This window comes from Mesocricetus auratus, unplaced genomic scaffold, assembly GCF_017639785.1.
Source record: "Mesocricetus auratus isolate SY011 unplaced genomic scaffold, BCM_Maur_2.0 Super-Scaffold_100707, whole genome shotgun sequence".
NCBI classification, from domain to species: Eukaryota; Metazoa; Chordata; class Mammalia; order Rodentia; family Cricetidae; genus Mesocricetus; species Mesocricetus auratus.
Window position 1 is genome coordinate 10,284,378 of NW_024429269.1, and position 14,229 is coordinate 10,298,606.

The 14,229-nt window shown below is 43.8% G+C and overlaps 1 protein-coding gene across 1 annotated transcript in view; it reads left to right on the forward strand.

Annotated features, from left to right (window-relative positions):
• Micu2 (mitochondrial calcium uptake 2) overlaps positions 1-14,229 on the forward strand; it is a 71,240-nt gene that overhangs the window by 24,815 nt on the left and 32,196 nt on the right. Inside the window, exons 2-4 of the mRNA XM_040740561.1 lie at positions 2,478-2,616; positions 10,692-10,723; positions 10,816-10,891. Coding sequence (XP_040596495.1) covers positions 2,478-2,616; positions 10,692-10,723; positions 10,816-10,891 — 247 coding nt within the window. The remainder of the gene's footprint in view (positions 1-2,477; positions 2,617-10,691; positions 10,724-10,815; positions 10,892-14,229) is intronic.

Sequence of the window (14,229 nt, forward strand, 5' to 3'; positions counted from 1 at the left end):
AAGCACCAAAAGTGTTTCAGGATTTGAGGATGTGCTTTTTCTGTTGTGATTATTAGTTTTGCTATTTTCTTAAAAGACTGTAAGTTAATGTTAGTTATAATGTGTTTCAAACTCTTCCCTATCGTGACGACACATGCTCATGTTTGGCTTCTTCCTGTTCTAATCCCTAGGGCTTACAAATGTGAGTAGGTTCCTGGTTTTGCTCTAGCCCACCCTCCCTTTCCTGGCCGTACACATTTTATAAATTTTCTGTCAAAGCACATTGGACTTCATCAGAAATTAGTGTTTGTGTGACTTGCCATTGCTTTTTCTTTTGCTAAGCAAAACAATGTGCCTATTGCTATGTATAAATGCTGATATTTTACAATATATACTGCTTCATATATAACATTCAGAAAGTGCTACTATGATTCATTTTCTGGTTGCTAGGATGAGCGTGATGCATGTACTTAAAACTTGCCCCTGGACTGGAGTTGTAGGTCAGAGTAGTGCTTTCCCAGCTTGTGGAGGTACCGCGTTCCCTCCTCACCGTGTGAGTCCTTGTTGGAGTAACAGTTTATGGGCCAAGGACAGAAAGCACACAGAGACTGCAGCACTGGTGTGCATTATTTGTGGTTAGTGCTCTGTTGGCACTGAATAGAATGCAGAAGGAGCAAACCTGGATGCTCAGCAACCCTGCTGCCTACTTCAGGGCAGAGAATTCGTTAGGGACTCACGTCAACCAAAAGAAGCCTCTGCTGGCCTTGAATGTGAAGAGCAGCCAGAATTCATACTTCTTTCATTTTGGTCTGAGTCAGCAGACACTGTGTATCCCCTGTATGTCAGGGTATGAGAAGTAGGTGGTGTGTGCTGGAAGGATGCTTACTCCAGTGAAAATGACACCGTGGGGAAGCAGTGACAGCAGCACAGTCTCACCTCAAGGTTCCACATCGGCTCCACGGTTATTGTCAACTTCATGTCACCGTCTGTCCAGCACAAGACCCATAATGTGGGAACTGGAGGCTGAATGCCTTGAGTGGAACAAGAAACTTAGGCTGTCTCAGCACTGTCCTCTGATGTTGGGAAGGCTCAGCCCTAAGACCCAGGGGATTTCAGCACCGTCGGTCTTTGGCCATGGACATCCTCTCTGCACCATCAGTCTTTGGCCATGGACATCCTCTCTGCACCATCAGTCTTTGGCCATGGACATCCTCTCTGCGCCGTCAGTCTTTGGCCATGGATCCTCTCTGCACCTTCGGTCTTTGGCCAAGGATCCTCTCTGCACCTTCGGTCTTTGGCCAAGGATCCTCTCTGCACCTTCGGTCTTTGGCCATGGATCCTCTCTGCACCGTCAGTCTTTGGCCATGGATCCTCTCTGCGCCGTCAGTCTTTGGCCATGGATCCTCTCTGCACCTTCAGTCTTTGGCCACGGATCCTCTCTGCACCTTCAGTCTTTGGCCATGGATCCTCTCTGCACCTTCAGTCTTTGGCCATGGATCCTCTCTGCACCTTCGGTCTTTGGCCATGGATCCTCTCTGCACCTTCAGTCTTTGGCCATGGATCCTCTCTGCACCTTCAGTCTTTGGCCATGGACATCCTCTCTGCACCTTCGGTCTTTGGCCATGGATCCTCTCTGCACCTTCAGTCTTTGGCCAAGGATCCTCTCTGCACCTTCAGTCTTTGGCCAAGGATCCTCTCTGCACCGTCGGTCTTTGGCCATGGATCCTCTCTGCGCCGTCGGTCTTTGGCCATGGACATCCTCTCTGCGCCGTCGGTCTTTGGCCATGGACATCCTCTCTGCGCCGTCGGTCTTTGGCCATGGATCCTCTCTGCGCCGTCGGTCTTTGGCCATGGATCCTCTCTGCGCGTCGGTCTTTGGCCATGGATCCTCTCTGCGCCGTCGGTCTTTGGCCATGGATCCTCTCTGCGCGTCGGTCTTTGGCCATGGATCCTCTCTGCGCCGTCGGTCTTTGGCCATGGATCCTCTCTGCACTTTGCTGTTCACAGGTTTATGAGCAGAGCCCCTCATGCAGCACATCTGTCTGGTGTGACTTCCGCCACTCTCTCCCTGTCACCGTGGTGATAGTGGTCTCCGGTTCCTCCTTAAGACATCAGGCTTGTTCCTCCGAAGAACAGGTTTCACTATGGCCCTTTATGTGGCCTCCGTAAGTGTCATTGCTTCAAAAGACTGCCTTGTCTTACCTAAGAGGCTTGCCACCACTGCCTCCCGTTTGTGCTCTGGCTCACTTCCCGCCATCCCAGTGACTTTACACGTTTGAGAATGTTTTTCTCCCACTTGAAAGTAACTTCCCTCCAATTAGTCTTAATTGTTATTTTAACTTCAGTGCCTAAAAACGTAGGGACTTAGTTGATATTTGTGATAATGTGAACTCTGGGGACTGTGAGACCTAACTTACGCTTTAAAAGTAATTCTAGAAGTAGCTAAGTTTGGAAATCATACTGAAAAAACTTTTAATTATTATTTCTTTTCCTTTTAGAAAAATGACTTGGGACCAGTGGAGAAACTTTCTCTGCGTAAACAGCGGTTCCTGCAGTTTTCATCCCTGGAGCACGAGGGAGAGTATTACATGACACCCCGAGACTTCCTCTTCTCAGTAATGTTTGAGCAGGTTGAGCGTGAGTGCTGTTTCTTTTCCTAAAACTTAAGCATGAACATTGAAAAACCTGTTTTCAAAATTAGTGAAAGGTTTTTTGCATCAGAATTATCACCATTCCTTGTATTTTTCCATTTTATTGTTATGATGTGACAGTTGTAAATTGTCATATTTTCTGTCTTAGAAGCAGTTGCTTTATACACATTTTTCTAAATGAAAAAAGTCAGTTTTTAAGATGCCACTAAAAATATTATCTAATAATTTGACTGCACATTGGTTTTTGGTGGAATTGAAATTTTAAATTGAGAAGAAAAAATGACTAATTATTAAAGAGAGTCATTTATCAGAGTTACTATGCTAGTATGCTGTAAGTAGAAAAATCCTGAAGAAAAAAATAACCAGAAGTTAAAATAACAAAGTACAGTGACTCAGAGTTATCCCATGATGGCTGAGGTGTGTCTCCCTGCACCAGGCTGCATGTGCCCTGTGCTGTAGTCTTCTCCTGCTGACACGTAACAAACGCTGGCTTCTCTGTGAGTCAGCTTGTGGACAGCAGAAGTGTGGGGACGAGGCAGGCGAACAGTCAACAGGATGGGGTGCACTGGGAAAGGCAGAGTGGACACCATCGAGCATCCTAGGGACAGGAAGTCCGCCAGTCACTAGAGACAAAGAGCTCACCAACCAAGGAATGTGTACTTGGCAGGACTGTGTGGGCTTCATCTTGAGGGAACAATGGAGGTTTGGAAATTAGAAAATAAAGTAATAAAAATGTGTTTAGATTATTTTAATAAAGCCCCATGGAGGGAACTTTAGCAGTATGTGTCAAAACTTTAAAAATGTTGACCTACATTGATACTAAGCAAAACTTTAAAAAGTGGTTTGGGCCTGATGTAGTGGCACACACCTTTAATCCCAGAAGTCAAGAGGCAGAGGCAGGTGGATCTCTGTGAATTCAAGGCTGGCCTGGTCTATAGAGTAAGTTTCAGGACAGCTAGATCTACATAGTTGAGACCCTGTCTCAAAAATACATACATACATACATACATACATACATACATAAGTAATGAAGTAGTTTAACCTCTGACATGAACAGAGCTTGGCCATTATCACTCCTGTTCTTATATCAGAAAAAAGGGGGGAATGAAAGATATAAAATCAGCAACTGAGGTCTATCAAGGGTCACAACAGAATTAAGGTCATGGAGCACCCCAACCTGAAAACTGGAGACAGGTAGATCCAGAGGGTCGGTCAGGGCTTGCTCAGATCAGAGGCCACTCAGAATCTACCAGGACCTTATGTCAGAGATATTTAAAGAATAATTGAATAGCTGCTAGAATCTGAGTATGGACCAACTTGAGAGATTAAAAACTCCTGAAGAGGAACAGGTAAGAGCACTCAATTCTTCAACCCTAAACGCCAAACCATGTAGCAAAAAGGGGAACCAACTTCACAAAGTTGTCCCCTGGCCCACATGTGTGCCATGGCATGTACAGGCACACACACACAATAATATTTTTAAGATTTATTTTTAATTCCCTGTGGGGATGTGCACCTGAGTGCAGATTCCCCAAAGCCGGAAGTCTCGGATTCCTGGAGCAAGAGTCACAGGTGGCTGGAAGCTGTACAGTGTAGGTTCAGGGACCTGAACTTGGGCTTGAAGGAATGGCTCAGCAGTTAAGAGCTTTTGTTGTGCTTTTAGAAACCCAGGTTCAGTTTCCCAGCACCCACATGGCGGCTCACAACTGTCCATAATTCCTATTTCAGGGGGTCCAGGGCCCTCTTCCGACCTCCACAGGCACCAAGCACACATGTGATGTACATTGCAGGCAGAGTACTCACACATAACATAAAATGAACACATCTAAAAACCAAGACCTACCCTCTCTGTCAATCCCAGCCCTATGTTACTGAAACTCATTCTAAAAGGTGAAGATCTTATGAGAGTTGGTAGGTTTCACTGAGGTTCTGTTCTGCTCAGCTGCACCCTGCTTGCTCTCTGTCAATTACTATGTGTGTTTGAGTCTCCAGTGATTAATGTGTACAACATTTCTCCTTTCAGCAGTGTGTGTGTCTGTGTGTCTGTGTGTCTCTCTGAGATAAACATTTCCCAAACAAGACAGCACTAACCAAAAGGACAAGATTCAGGCATATTAAAATAGAACTTTATTCATCAAAAGTTGCCCTAAAGAAATTAAAATAACAGTCTAAAAACTGGCAGAATTTATTTATAACGCACAAAATGGACAAGAGTTAATATTTACATATGAAGCTACAATTTTTTTAAAAGAATATGTACATGGAAGAGTGAAGGTCATCTCAGGGTATGCCAAGTGACATGGTAATTACTTGAGAGTGACATCACTGGAGAAACTGTCACTACAGAATGGGCCATTTGACCTGTCTTTTCCAACATGCAGCAAGCCATAAAGATTCTTTTGAGAGGGGCATCCTTCACAAAGCCCAGCCAGAAAAACAGCCTTGATCACTGGGGACTGCAGTGATTCATCACTGCCCAAGTAACAGGGTCTTTGAAGTAACCTTTAGCTTCCATTAGCTTCTACCCCCCCCCCCCCATATCTCTTAATGATGTCCCCAGGATTTACCTTAGTCCAGAGATCCATTTGTCCTGTCTGTCCTTCCTAAATTGATTGTTGTCTAAATATCAAAGCATCTTGCTTTGGTTGTTTCTTCAGGAGCCACTTTCTTGTGAGGTTCTCTACATACGTGTCAATTTAATAAAACAGACTCCTTAATGGACTCATTAGATCTGACCGAAGACCCTCCTAAGGTCTGAGGGTGCTCACCTAGGATGTGTAAGGCCCCAGCTCCATCCCTGCAGTGACCACAAGACTAAACACAGAAGAGTGCTCTCCTCTTTCGCTCGTTTTCTCTCCCCTCCCGCCTCTGTGCAGCTGTTAAGACGTGGAGGAAACATATTCACAGAAGAGGAAACAAGAAATGAGCATAAATTCTTCCCTTGTTTGTAACTGGTGGATAAAATGTTACACCTGTTATATTGACAGGTCTCACAACAAAGGTTGAGGAGGCTATAGATCAGAGGTGGAGAGCTCCAAGGACTTTTACACACCCTTGGTTAGAAATGGAAATGGGAAACAACTAGTGACTGCCTTGCAAAATTACAGAATTTTTTTTACCAACATTCACACTCCTGGGTATATATACTGTATATCCAATAGAAACACTTGCTGATGTGCCATAGGCTATATGCAAAAGAGTGTTTATAGCAGCAATGTTGAGAAAAAACCTGGAAAGTGCCCATGTCCACTGGTAAGGGAATGGATAAAGCAGGGTGTGTTTAAGCCTAGAGTGCTTTAACTAAGACTGGCCCTCCCCCTCCCAGCTCATTCTGGACTGCGGAAGCAGACACACAGCTCTGAGGACTGTGGGGAGGAGTGGGGCTTTGGGCTTTACTTTAGAACTTTACTCCTTCCCTGCCCCTGGTTGTGGAGTACTGTGGGGCAGCTGACGGGTAGGCGCACCCTCCCCACTCAGTCCTTATTTGTGAAGTGGAGGCTCTGCCTTGCATGCTCTTCCACTGATCTGGGGTCCTCTTGCTGGACGCAGCATGACTCAGAAAGAGCAGCAGAACTCTGACCTGGGTGATAGAAATAGGTAGCTTCCAGTCTCCACGTGTTTAACATAAAATGGAGACTGGTATAGGTTAGCTAGGCACACTAGCACATGCCTGTAATCGCAACACTCTGGAAGTTGAGGCTTGAGGATTGCTAATGTAAGGCCAGCTGGCCTCCACAGCAAGCAAAATCCTGTTTCCAAAAGATAAAGAAACAGTTGGTGCAGGTTGTGGTTAGAGGTAGTTGAGTGGTCAGGGATAGATTCAGTGACGATAACAGGCCAGCCTATGTGCTGGCTGCTGTGCATAAGAACACTTAGGAAGGAGACAAAACTGCACATTCACAAGCCGTAAGGGAGCCACAGGCAAGGAGCAGATACCCAGACTCCCCACAGTGTGGCATCTGAGATGTCAGACCCCAACAGCAAAATCACAAAACTGCAAAGAAACATGGAGCATCACTGAACAAAAGCGGGCAACAGAAATTGCTTGTGAAGCAAATCAGATAACAGATTTACAGAAAAAGACATCAAAATAGCCCCTAAAATATGTTCAAAGAACTTCAGTAAACTGTGATTAAAGACTGTGACATTTCTACTTTTATTATTCATTGGAATGCAGTTAAACCATCAAAAGGCACTGAGCCAAATCAAGACTTTGCATGCCAAATAATACATCCTTTATGCATATGATGTTTCATCTTCATTTTTCATCGTGGATAAGATAATCTTGGTTACATTCCTACGGATCATGATGAACAGCAAAACAAAGAAAAACTGAGCCAAACCGCTGACCCGTGGTCTCTGGGTAAATGAAATGATACAAAGCAATCTAAGATTTATTAGATTTTAAACTCATTTACCTGGTATTTATCTTTTTGGCCTTTTGTTAATAATCCGCTTTATTAATACAATTGATGAGGCTTATGTAAGCACTCCGCATAGCACTCTGGACACTTGCTCCCTTCACGGGGTTCCTGCAGGCGTGGGTCTCTGCTGTGTACTCTGCTAGCAGCACAGGTTACCCAGCCAGAACACCGTCTCCCTTTAAATTCTCTCCTGCTGCACTTCCTCCCGGTGACGTTCATCTTCACCGTTCTCATCCCATGCGTTGCCTCTCTGGCAACAACTAATTAATTATCCTCCACTTTACCTGCTACCCAGTGTGTCTATTCACTGACCTCATAAAAGCATCTCACATCCACTGTTCTACATTCCAAGGTCCCCTTCTCCTCTTTCCCTCTGTCACTCTGATAGCTACTTGATAATAGTATCCCCTTTTCTCCCTTTATTGAAACTGCTGGGAAGTCAGATTGGAGCCACTAGCTTCAGCCTCACCTGGATCCTCCATGTCATTTGTGTCCTTTGCCAGTTTGCTCTCTGCAGCTTCCTGCCTCAGCTCTCCCAACTTGTTCAGTTTCCCGTCCTCTCTGTTTTGTCACATCCTTCTTTCTCTGTGTGTGTCTCTCTCTGTACGTGTGTCTGTCTCTGTCTCTCCCTCTCTCTGTCTCTGTCTCTCCCTCTCTCTGTCTCTGTCTCTCCCTCTCCCTCTCTCTCCCTCTCCCTCTCTCTGTCTCTGTCTCTCCCTCTCTCTGTCTCTATCTCTCTCTCTCCCTCTCTGTCTCTCTCTTTCTCTATTTTTTGAGACAGGGTTTCTCTGTGTAGCTCTGTAGACCAGGCTGACCTCGAACTCAACAGAGATCCACCTGCCTCTGCCTCCCGAGTGCTGGGATTACAGGCACCACCATCCAGCCTTGTAAATTTTTTTACAGGGGTATAAATCACATACTATAAGGTTTGCCCTTGAAAACATACCCTTTTACTTACAAATGTAAGACCACACATTGCCTAGTGAGTCCTTTACAACCTAATATTTTCTGTTAATGTGTAATGAGTAGTTCCCTTTGTCAATGTTGTTTGAAAATGTTTTGACTGTTTCATTAGTGTGCTATAATTTAATTGATTTCCTTATATTGGAGCATTTAAATTTCCTTCAGTTATATAAGTCTTTGCTTAACTGATTCTAAAATAATTTTCTGAACATGTAATCATCAAATGCAAACACTTAGACTTATGAGTATTATCAAATTGTCTGGTAAAACAAAGAATCTAATAATTTCTGTTTCCTACCTAACTGGAAATTTTCTCACCAACTTTTCAATAATAAATTGTTTTATTTCATTACATTTATCAAGAAGCACTGGTTTTAGATTTCAAGAGCGAAATGTTACCCTAGAGTAATAAAGATGGGCAGAGAACATCTCCCCTCTCTGAGTCACATGTTTAATGTACAAGTGGCATTTCCGTGTCTGCCTGTTAGGAAACTTGGTCATGTTCGCCTCGCAACCTTCACTCTTCTCCCCCATACCGTCCTCTTCCTCTCTTTTATGTCTCTTTTTATCAATCATGTCTCTTTATTTCTGCATATGAAAGGAAATGTGTTTGTCTTTCTGAGCCTGCTCTGATTTACCTAACATGATGATCCCCAGTTCCTCCCATTTTCCTGCAAATGGCATCACTTCTTTACGTCTGAATAAAGTACCATTGTGTATCTGGAGCCTGCTTCCTTTTCCCTTTATCTGGTGCGGACACCTAAGCTGGTTCTGTACTGGGCTCCAGTGTTGAACATGGAAATTCCTAAGTTTTCAAAGCTAAAGTCACTGTTGAAAATTCTGTCAGCTGCAAAGACTCCCAAGGACTCTAAGGAGTCATGTACCCCCTTACTCCTGCCGAACAGAAAATTGATATTCTCAGGGCACTTGAAGATGGTACAAGAGTAACCAGTTTCAGCCCGGCAGTGGTGGCGCACGCCTTTAATTCCAGCACTCGAGAGGCAGAGGCAGGCTGATCTCTGTGAGTTCGAGACCAGCCTGGTCCACAGAGCAAGTTCTAGGACAGCCTCCAAAACAATACAGAGAAACCCTGTCTCAAAAAAAAAAAAAAAAAGCAGAGGCTGGTACCAGGTCCTGCCTCCATGCTCCTGTGACTACTGAGTGATGTGATAGACATAGGCACCTTCCTGCTTAGGTGGATGGAAGCTCTGCCTCAGCCCCGCCCCCTCTCCAAACCCTGCCCCTCAAAAAGCCCAACGAGAGGTGGCTCCTCCCCCCCCCCCAGGCTCAAGGCCATGCCTAGAGGGTATTTAAGGTCCAGCCTCTAGACCTGCCTTGAGGTCTCTCCTCCCATTTCTGGGAGTCACCCAGGAGTGCTTTGCTTTGTTCTGTTCTATTTATTAAATCTGGTCGTACTGATTTGGCTGGATTTGACTTATTGCATGGGCAGAGACAATCCACTATGGGGATTATTTTCAAAATACTTATCACACACAAACTTATGAAATAAGGCAGAAAGATAGCTTTGTACCTATAGTACAAAGCATATTCCAAGACAGTCGAAAACAAAAAGTTAAAATATATATATTGCACCATTTTCTAGAGCAAGTAATCAGCGTTCTATTACTGCATCTTATACACACTTTACAGATACTTACAGTTATAGATTATATAGCAACTTACCTGGCTGGTGAGATGCTGTGATGATATCTGACAATCAAGAACCTTCATTCACAAGCATGTAATGCTCATGGAAAAAAAATGTACAGGGTAGTAACATGTCACCTCATAGGTATGATCATAGATGTTTTTACAGCTGCACAGTAATATTCGTCACTAATTTTGAGGTAGATACTATTTATTATTTCTGGGTTTTCCTCTAATTGACATTTATTATCTTTTCTGAATTTGGGGAACCCACCTCAGGAGCCAGATGCAGAGGCACACACCTGTATTCCAGAACTTCTACAGTGAGATGAGAGGGAGACTGGAGAGCCTCCCAGAAACTTACAGGCCAGCTAGCCTGGAGTGCACACCGTAGCAAAAGCATGAGAGACCTGCCCGCCTCCTAACAAGGTGGGGAAAGGAGGCTCTTGAAAGTTGTCCTCTAATACGCCCTACACATGCTGTGGCACGCACACGCCAGCACACACAAAGTCATAATAATAATAATAACAAAGTGTTTAAGCAAGCGGGAAACCCTGGAAGAGCTTCACGACTCTGGTCTAATAAGACATTACGAAGGGCAGCTGGGACAGTCCCGGTCGCCTTTCCACCTGAGAGAGTGCTCTAGGATCCAGAACAGGGTAGCTTTCCAGAACTACTATTGATGTGACTTCTTTGGATCAGTGACATCAAAAGGCTGCTCTTAAAAGACAAGTAAAGAAAGGCACCTGTGACACAAATCAACGCACAGTACCCGCGAGTAATGAAGACTGTAGCACTTCATGAGTAATGAAGACTGTAGCACTTCATGTGTGTGAGACTAAAAATTGATCTCTGTGTTCAGATTCAGAATTCTTTGACTCCTCTGACTTTAGAGGTATTGACTAAAACCACCAGCATTATTTCTTACCTAGTGAGTTGCTCGTTTTAGAAATGACTCTCTTCCTTAATGCAGTCTGAGTTTGGGGATGAAGGATGAGTGCTAAGTCATGGTTCTTCTTTGTTGTAGGTAAAACACTAGTCAAGAAGCTGGCGAGAAAGGTAAGCAGCGCTGGGTTTCTTATTGGTTTGTTTGGGGTGACCTGGAAAATAAACGTGTACAAAATTGAAATTTTTAATTTGTGTATCCAAAGGATATCGAGGATGTACTGTCAGGAATCCAAAAAGCACGCTGTGGATCAACTTTTTTTAGAGACCTGGGTGATAAAGGTAATTTTCAATCATTCTTAAACTTCTATGTATATATTTTACTTAACTAAGTTGTTAGATAATTAAACTGGGCTATTTATGCCATGTGATTTAAATAATGTTTCATGACACAATAAATGGTTAAGAGATAGCTTTCTCAAGTTTTTTAAGCAATTAAAGATAAATGATTAGGCCAAGCGGTAGTGGCACATGCCTATAATCCCAGCACTCGGGAGACAGAGGCAGGTGGATCTCAGTGAGTTCAAGGCCAGACTGGTCTACAGAGCGAGTTTCAGAACAGCCAGAGTGCCAGAGCTGTTAAACAGAGAAACCCCTGTCTCAAAAACAAAAACAAAAACAAAACAAGCAAACAAACAAAAAGATAAGTGACTAGAACATCAGTAAGTCCTAGAGAAGGACTGCGGGAGAGTGGAGAGTAAGGAGATGAGGCCCGTGCGGAAATAAAGAGATGATGAGGCCTCAGAGAACCCCGAGGAGGACTGTGCAAAGAGGTAGATGACGTGAAGGCCATAAAAGGGCCAGGCAGAATGATCAGAGGCAAACCATGAGAATGTTTCAAGAGGCTGAGAGAACGTGCTGAAGAGGAAGGAGACTTAGGCCAGGCATGCAGGTGTACACCTGGAGTCCTGTTTTTTGGAGAGCTGTACCCTGATGCCTAATTGTGTGCACCCCTGGAGTCCTAGCCTTTGGAGGGCTGTGCCCTGATCCCGAAATTTGTCCAAAGATTATCCTGCACCAAATGAAACGATGGTGTGATTTCAGTCCTTGAGTCTGTATCACATCTCTTGATTTACATATAGATTGAACCGTCCTTGCATCCCTGGAATATAACCAACATGGTCATAATGCTTGTGTTCCTTAATGCATTCTGTTTGTTTTTTGCTTGTTTGTTTTTGTTTTTTGAGACAGGGTTTCTCTGTGTAACAACCCTAGCTGTCCTGGAACTCACTCTGTAGACCAAGCTGGCTTTGAACTCACAGAGATCTGCCTGCCTCTGCCTCCTGGGTGCAAGGATTAAAGGCATGGACTATCACCATCCAGCACATTCTTAAATTTAATTTGCAAATTATTGAGAAATTTTGTATGTTTATGAGGAAAATCGGTCTGCCGTGTTCTGTTGCTGTGTGCTTGTGTAGTTTTGGTGTCAGGATTGATGCCAGCTTCTCACAATGAGTTTTGCAGTTCTTTACCTTCCTACTTCATGGAGTGTTAGTGTTGCTCTTCCAGAGTTGGTCTGGTAGAATGAAGGAAGGAATGGTCTTGGTGGTGCTGTTATGAGACACTTACTGCTTCAGTCTCATGGCTTGTTACTGACCCTTTTAAATTAATTATATTTTCTTGATTTAACTTTGGTAGGGTACCTGTGTCTGTGAATTAACTACTTCTAGTGTTTTTGGAATATAGATTTTCAAGGTAGTCCTTCAAATGATCCTTTGGTTTCATTGGTATCTGTTGTAATGTCACTGACTTCATGCATCCTCCCTGTCTTTTAATTTGACCAACAGTTTCTCTATCTTACCTTTCTAAAAACTTGCTTTGTTTCATTAAGGTTTTGTATTGTTCTTTTAGTGTCCAGCTCATTACTTTGTGCCCTCATATTTGTTGCTATCTACTTTTGGGGGTTTGTCTTGTTCTTGTTTTTCTAACATTTTTGGATGCACCTTTAAGTTCCTCAGATATGAGAGCACTGTTTTTTAATGTATATGCAGGTGCTTATGTGTGAAGTTGCACATGGAGACCTGAAGATAACCTATGATGTCATCCTCAAGAACTCTGTCTACCTCTCTGAGACAGGATTTCTCATTGGCCTGGAGCTCACCAATTATCCAGACTAGCCAGCCAACCCAGGAGGTCCTCCTCTCACCTCCTCCTTAGTGCTGACATTACAGCACGCTCCTCTACCCTGGGTTTTTATGTGTGAGGAGGAAGGTTCTGTCCTGCCTTGTCCCACTGCCGTTTAGTACCAAATGAAAACACAGAGGCTTATATTAATTATAAACTGTTTGGCCGGTGGTTTGGTCTTCTTATTAGCTAGCTTTCTCTTAATTATTAACCCATCTCTATTCATCTTTGTATCTCCACCTGGTCTTGTCTTACTGGAGAATTCCCAGGCATCTTATCTTCCTGGTAGCTACATGGTGTCTCTCTGCCTCTGCCTCCTATCTTTCTCTATCCCTGTTTGGATTTTCTGTCTGGCTAAATCCTTCCTGTTCATTGGCCAAAACAGCTTTATTCATCAGCCAATAAGAGAACATATATTCACAGCATACAGAAGGACACCCCCATCATATGTGGTTGCCAGTAGTCAAACCCAGGTCCTCATGCTTGCAAAGGAGGTGCTTTGCTGACTGAGCCATTCCCAGCCCCGCTGGGGCTTCCTAACACAGAGTTAGAAACTCTGCAGATGCCTTGCCCGGATCCCTAAGGTTCCGATAAGTTTCTTGTTTTGTTTTGTTTTTTGAGGAAGTTGTCACTTTCCTCCCTGGTTTCTTCAATGACACAATGATTTGTTACCTATGAGTACATTGTACAGCATAGAAATGCTTGTGTAGTTTCAATAGATTCTTTTGCTGCTGATTTCTACCCTGATTGCACAATGATCTGAAGGAATTATTTCACTTCTTACGTGTTTGTTAAGACTTGCTTTATGGCCTCTGTTGTGATCTGTTTTAGAGAAGTGCTCAGAAGAATGTTAGAGTACTCTGTAACTGTCTTACTCATCTATTTGATCTATGATGCTTGAAATTTGCTAAAGAATCTTCAGTTAATTTGCTCTTGCAGGCAACCAGAGTTCAGTTTCCAGCACCCATCCATAGCTCTAGTTCCAGGGGATCCAGTACCCTTTGCTGACTTCTGAGGGCCCCAGGAGCACAAGTAGTATACATGCGTTCATATAGGTAGACAGAACACTCATACACATACAATTTTAAAAATCCTAGAGTAAGACAAAATACTTCTATATAATAAAAAGAATACTCTAAACAGTAAAGAGGGAAATGACAGTTACAAAAGATGAAGTGTCGGAAAGGCTCTTTCTAAGTCCTCTAGGCCTGGGTCTGCAGTAGGTGCACCAGGGGCACTGCCTGTTGAACTCACAGACTTGTGTCTTGCTATGAGCCTGGACTGGACAAGGGCTAGAAGTCAGCCAGGGCTGCAGTCTTCACTTGGGTAGCTTCTGTTCTTTGAGTGTAGGGGCCCTCTGCTGGTCGCAGTTAGCACTGCAGCCTGTGGGCCTGGCAGGTTTTCCCATGATAACTTAGCTGTTATCCTGAAGAGCCTCATACTGGTAGGCATCTCCCAAGTGTTTCTGGAGATCTTTACAGACAGACCTGTCCCCT